This window comes from Mizuhopecten yessoensis, unplaced genomic scaffold, assembly GCF_002113885.1.
Source record: "Mizuhopecten yessoensis strain PY_sf001 unplaced genomic scaffold, ASM211388v2 scaffold715573, whole genome shotgun sequence".
NCBI lineage: Eukaryota > Metazoa > Mollusca > Bivalvia > Pectinida > Pectinidae > Mizuhopecten > Mizuhopecten yessoensis.
Window position 1 is genome coordinate 1 of NW_018479684.1, and position 7,357 is coordinate 7,357.

General features: G+C 38.2%; 1 protein-coding gene across 1 annotated transcript in view; it reads left to right on the top strand.

Moving 5' to 3' along the window:
• Positions 1-2,507: 2,507 nt before the first annotated feature.
• Positions 2,508-7,357, top strand: part of LOC110441134 (gelsolin-like) — a gene marked incomplete at its 5' end in the record, with an annotated part of 20,371 nt that continues 15,521 nt past the window's right edge. The window contains 4 exons of the mRNA XM_021484232.1: positions 2,508-2,620; positions 2,908-3,045; positions 5,945-6,034; positions 6,207-6,278. Coding sequence (XP_021339907.1) covers positions 2,508-2,620; positions 2,908-3,045; positions 5,945-6,034; positions 6,207-6,278 — 413 coding nt within the window. The remainder of the gene's footprint in view (positions 2,621-2,907; positions 3,046-5,944; positions 6,035-6,206; positions 6,279-7,357) is intronic.

Sequence of the window (7,357 nt, forward strand, 5' to 3'; positions counted from 1 at the left end):
GGATATAGAGAGGGAGACATGTTGATGAAGGAGATAGAGAGGGGATACTTGTTGATGTAGGGGATATAGAGAGGGAGACATGTTGATGTAGGAGGTAGAGAGGGGAGACATTTTGATGTTGGTGATATAGAAAGGGAGACATTTTGATGTAGGGGATATAAATGAGAGAAATGTTGATGTAGGGGATATAGAGAGGGTGACATGTTGATGTAGGGGAAAGAGAGGGGAGACATTTTGATGTAGGTGATATAGAGAGGGAGACATCTTGATGTAGGGGATATAGAGAGGGAGACATGTTGCTGTAGGAGATAGAGAGGGAGACATGTTGATGTACGGTATATAGAGAGGGAGACATGTTGATGTAGGAGATAGAGAAGGGAGAAATGTTGATGTAGGCGATATGGAGAGGGAGACATGTTGATATAGGAGATAGAGAGGGAAACATGTTGATGTAGGGGATATAGAGAGGGAGACATGTTGCTGTAGGAGATAGAGAGGGAGACATGTTGATGTACGGTATATAGAGAGGGAGACATGTTGATGTAGGAGATAGAGAGGGGAAACATTTTGATGTAGGTGATATCGAGAGGGAGACATGTTGATGTAGGAGATAGAGAGGGAAACATGTTGATGTAGGGGATATAGAGAGGGTGACATGTTGATGTAGGTGAAAGAGAGGGTAGACATTTTGATGTAGGTGATATAGAGAGGGAGACATCTTGATGTAGGGGATATAGAGAGGGAGACATGTTGATGAAGGAGTTAGAGAGGGGATACTTGTTGATGTAGGGGATATAGAGAGGGAGCCATGTTGATGTAGGAGATAGAGAGGGAGACATGTTGATGTAGGGGATATAGAAAGGGAGACATGTTGATGAAGGAGATAGAGAAGGGAGAAATGTTGATGTAGGGGATATAGAGAGGGAGACATGTTGATGTAGGAGATAGAGAAGGGAGAAATGTTGATGTAGGCGATATGGAGAGGGAGACATGTTGATATAGGAGATAGAGAGGGAAACATGTTGATGTAGGGGATATAGAGAGGGTGACATGTTGATGTAGGGGATAAAGAGAGGGAGACATGTTGATGTAGGAGATAGAGAGGGGAGACATTTTGATGTTGGTGATATAGAAAGGGAGACATTTTGATGTAGGGGATATAAAGGAGAGAAATGTTGATGTAGGGGATATAGAGAGGGAGACATGTTGATGTAGGGGATAAAGAGAGGGAGACATGTTGATGTAGGAGATAGAGAGGGGAAACATTTTGATGTAGGTGATATAGAGAGGGAGACATGTTGATGTAGGAGATTGAGAGGAGAGACATGTTGATGTAGGGGATAACGAGAGGGAGACATGTTGATGTAAGAGATAGAGAGGGGAAACATTGTGATGTAGGTGATATAGAGAGGGAGACATGTTGTTGAAGGAGATAGAGAAGGGAGAAATGTTGATGTAGGGGATATAGAGAGGGAGACATGTTGTTGAAGGAGATAGAGAGGGGATACATGTTGATGTAGGAGATAGAGAGGGAAGACATGTTGATGTAGGTAATATACAGAGGAGACATGTTGATGTAGGAGATAGAGAGGGTAGACATGTTGATGTAAGGGATATAGAGAGGGAGACATGTTGATATAGGGGATATAGAGAGGGAGACATATTGATGTAGTTGATAGAGAGGGAGACATGTTGATGTAGGTGATAGAGAGGGAGACATATTGATGTAGGTGATAGAGAGGGGAGACATGTTGATGTAGGAGATAGAGAGGGAAGACATGTTGATGTAGGTGATAGAGAGGTAGACATGTTGATTTAAGGTTGATGTGGTGTATTGATGTAGGCCCGTGACGTTATTTTTGTTGGTGGTAGTGAGAATGGTAATGTCGAACTTTTCAACATCGACTTTGTATTAAGATAAGTTTAAAACGAAATAAAAATATGGATGAATGTTAATTTAATCTGTGAAACACGGTTACTTAGATCTAAAACCCCGGGCGGTACACCGCTGATTTAGATAAGAACGTAGGCATGGCAAATCACTTTCTACGGTTTACCATAGTAATATTGATGAGATATGTACAAATGTACTCCCTATCTTGATAAGCCCGAGCTCATGAGAAGGTTCAAAGTAGTGTAGTAAATGGTTTTATGTCTTCCAGATGAAAACTAATATTTTGTTTATGCTCATCTTTTCAATTTTTATTGCCGATGGCGTTTTTACATGGCCTTGAGAATATTCCGTTACACGTGCAGCTACAGATTTAGGACGCTCTGCGATGACCTTTCATGATCAGAGTACACCGCTCTTGCTCTGCCAATATGATCCACTCAATTCTGTGAAATATTGGCAAAGCCACGTAAATATTAAAGTGGATATCAGTGAACTAGAGCAACGTTCCTCGTACTGAATCCACATAAATAGTATCGTTGACATCGGGAATTAATCAAACACGACCGAAACTAATACCTTAGTCATTTATTATTTACTGCTTTTGTTTCTACAGAAATAGACACAAGTTCAGACAAAATAGATTTCAAGGATTTACAAAGGAGACGATCAGGTACAGTTGAGGTATATCCTACCACGAGCTCTCCGCCGAGGGATGAAGTAATAAAGGTACGCTGTGACCCTACAATATCTGTAATGGGTAAAGTGGGTGTGGCGTTCACGTTAACCACGGATCAGACTTAAACAAGATCAGAGTGAAATCAGTTTCAAATAATATTCATTAAGAATCAATCCTTCAGCAGCGGGGTGTTAGGAAATAGGGACAACCCATACAAAACGAGGTTATATGTTATATGACAACATAACCCATTTAAAATACTGTTTTCGTTTAATTTACGCATTCAACGCCATGGTTTACTAAAATTGGTAACATACGAAATTCATTATGTAATTAGAAGTGGCAGGTTGAAATCACCAAGACGATACCTATGGAATCAGAAGAGGTCGGCATATTCTCCTCATCTTGTTGTTACGTCATCCTATACTCATACCGTGACAACGTGAGGCAGCATCACATGGTCTACTTCTGGCAGGTACGATTTATTACTTTTTTTTGATAATAATAAAGGTTTATATTACAAAACATTACATTTTCGCTTTTAACCATTAGTCTGTTTTTATAAAGTTCGCATTGTTTTCCTTTACTTACATAGCTTCTACTTCATGAAGTTCTATACTACCAACTCAATAAACACTACTACCATACCTCTACAGCTATAGCGTCCCGACTTAATCGGCCTTTATATTTAATGCACTGCTATTTTACCACTTTACAATATCCTATAATCACCAAAGCCTTTTCGATGATGAATACCCGTAGGTCCCTCAAACTGCTGTCTGCTGTGTTAAAAGTCTCGGGACGATAAATCTAGATTCAACTCTATATCACTAGCATATTACTCTATCGTCTCCCAGAATTATGGGATTTCGTCAAGCCATGCATAGCATGCCTCATTTCACAGTGCTGTTCCTGGACAATCCTGTTTGATGCCCAGCATGGTATCAGTATCAAATTTTGATTTGGTCAACATAATGCACGAAATACAGCTCTGTTTACATTGAGGAGTTTCCTTGCTTATGGTTCTCCGATTAATGTGCATAATAATCTGTCTTACACTTGGTTAAAATATTAAACACATAAAAAACTCTTTCATTCCTTTCTCCTGTCCATCTTCCGAAACTGACTCGCTGATAAACTCTCCCGAATCACCCCTCTCCTAAGGGGGCGTTTGAGATTTGATCATTGTCTTTGAAAAGACCGCTTCTCACGTTCACTTTGATGCTATGATGAATGTTTTAACTAATATTGTGAATTTGTCAAACTCTCCTCTACAATTTTTATTCTAAAGCCGTCATTAATAAACCGTTTATAAAACGGTGCTAGTATTTAATACTCTCAACCTCTCATCCCATTTCCTAATGTAGGCCCATGCAAAGGTTTCCCTGTAAGCGGGAGCTTTGCTATACCCTCACCTGTATGTAATGCTTACCGTTGAAACCGAAGTTGTTGCCCTTTGTTCTGGCCTATGGATCAACCTTTGAATATGACTCCATTCCTTCTACCCCTGGCACTAAAGTATATAACCTACACGGCTGTTTTACCAGTTGGAACCATGTAAGAAGGTTAAGACCACTAATGCCAACAGGACTGTACTGGAGATGGTCCAAGTGGAGAACAACGCCTTTGTGTTCAACAGTAAGAATTACACAAAGATTGAGGGTATATCGCTTGGCTAACAGGCTAACGTGGAATATGGCCACGTGGTACATGAAATTTTGACAAATTAACCAAACTACCTTAAAGCATTCATCTGGACTTCAAAGTAGAAATCATCTCTCTGTTGAGCTATCGGATATCCTTGCCAAAATCGAAGATGGATGCAGTAGTTGCATAACTACGGACATTTATTTCCAAACCCACTCACATACACATCTGTCCATGAAAGGTTTCAAATCACCCAGCTCATATGAATAAAGCAATACCATATGGCCTTGGAATCCGACTCAAAAGAATTTGTCAGAATGAGGAGACGTATCAAAAACAGGGATCCAATCTCAAACATCAACTAAGGAAAGGGGTATTCAGGGGAGGTAATCGAGAATCAATTACAGAAGATAGACAGAGAAGAAAGGTAGCAACTGTTTGATTAGTTCCTCTGGTTCAGACACAGTCAACATTCTGCATTAGTATAAGACAGATACTCAGGAGACACCTGGCCATGCTACACAAGTTGGACAGATGTTGAAGGTATTCAGAGGAAAAAGACCCGGTCTTGTGCTTAAAAAAGATACGTAAGAACGAATCGGATAAGTGGGAACCATAAGTGAGGAAGTTCCTAAATGTACGAATAGCCATAGTTCATGTACGCTGTTGGTCATCCCAGTGTTGATACTGAGTATAAATAGATAAAAGGGAGGTCTACGTTGTCGAGGAGCAATACTGTGATGCGGAATGTTTAGTGTTGTTTGTTCCAAACGTAAGACGACAATATACAATATAACAAAAACAGAGCAAGAATTCAGGAAGGGGATGAGAGAGCATGTGAGGGAATTACGACTAAATCTAAATAAGTCGATGGCCTACCACTTGAATTCAGCAGATCACAGATTGAAGGAGATGTTGGTAGTGTCCTATCAAAGAGGGCCAGACGAGCTAAAATATATATCAAAAGATATTTTGAATATGATATTATATCAAGTATATCATACAAATCAATAATATCGTAGCAATTAATATTATCGTTCCACTATTTGTATCATACTAAACAAAATATCATACCAGTCAACGATAGCAATCAATAATATCTATTGTTTGGTTAAATAATATCTGGTCCAAATCAGTATTATTGTACAAATAATTAGCATCATTGCATCAACGTTCATGATTGCCCTTACAGATACAGAATCAAGCTCATTATACAAATAACCGATTCGTATTCTAAAACTAATGGTAATAGCATTTAGAGGAGGTAGAAAAGCATCTTATCAATAGCTATTTTAACTCTTGTCTGCTTTAATAAAATTTCTATTTTACCCCCCTATCCTGTATATTCTGTTATCCCATCTGGTGAGGCCACCTTGGTGGTGCATCGCTAAATTTACAGAACAGATCTCCCTCTATCGACAACTTATCTATCGAAATGCTATCCGTTACGATAACAAGTTATTGGCAACTTTACACTTCCTGAATCCACGCCTGTTCCTTCAGTCAAACTTACACCCCGGCACTATCTATCTAAGCTGAATGTTAGGTCATGTCAGCTTACGATTACATACCAGCATTATCTGTTTCTGACGTTCAGCAATGTGATCATTTATACCTAATAATCCTGACGTAATCATTAATCCTGTCTGAAGTTGATGAATTATTCTAAAATTTGCTGATAATCTGTCATTTGTGCGACAATGGCGATGTGTCCTTTACTTATGTAGGGGTTGCGGAGTAGTTTGGATGTGAAGGGAGCCTCTGCCATCATGGCTCAGAGGATAGACGATCAGGAGGCGGCCGGCGGCGCTCTCCAGGTCATGTGCAATGAGCATTATTTGGAAACATGTTAGTCTAAATAAAAGATAAAAATATGTTTAACAAATAAAAAACGATTTCGTTTTAATGGTATTTCTGTCTGATACATTGTATATTTGTTCACAGTTTTATGGAAGCCATTTGTATAATGAGCATGTGTTCTGACTACAGATACGAGTACTGGAGGGTAAGGAGCCGCCCATGTTTCTCCACATGTTAACTGGTCGGATGGTTGTGTTTATGGTAAAGTTATTTTTTCTACTAAATTCAATAAAAGTCTGCTAAGCGGTTTAAATTTAATATGCTAATTATTGACTTATTAATGACCTTTATACAACTTCATCTAGTTGAAGTAAATACATAATTACTTAATACCGTAATGTTTTAAAGATTTAAAATTTCCAGGTAATTGGACTACACATATATATGTAATAACGCTGTATATGTTGTTCCCGGTAATTGGACTACACATATATATGTAATAACGGTGTATATGTTGTTCCCGGTAATTGGACTACACATATATATAATAACGTTGTATATGTTGTTCCCGGTAATTGGACTACACATATATATGTAATATCGCTGTATCTGTTGTTCCCGGTAATTGGATTACACATATATATATTATAACGCTGTATATGATGTTCCCGGTAATTGGATTACACATATATATATTATAACGCTGTATATGTTGTTCCCGGTAATTGGATTACACATATATATATTATAACGCTGTATATGTTGTTCCCGGTAATTGGACTACGCATATATATGTAATAACGCTGTATCTGTTGTTCCCGGTAATTTGATTACACATATATATATTATAACGCTGTATATGTTGTTCCCGGTAATTGGATTACACATATATATATTATAACGCTGTATATGATGTTCCCGGTAATTGGATTACACATATATATATTATAACGCTGTATATGATGTTCCCGGTAATTGGATTACACATATATATATTATAACGCTGTATATGATGTTCCCGGTAATTGGATTACACATATATATATTATAACGCTGTATATGTTGTTCCCGGTAATTGGACTACACCTTTATATGTTATAACGCTGTATATGTTGTTCCCGGTAATTAAACTACACATATTTATGTTATAACGCTGTGTATGTTGTTCTCGGTAATTGGACTACACCTTTATATGTTATAACGCTGTATATGTTGTTCCCGGTAATTGGACTACACATATTTATGTTATAACGCTGTGTATGTTGTTCTCGGTAATTGGACTACACCTTTATATGTTATAACGCTGTATATGTTGTTCCCGGTAATTGGACTACACATAT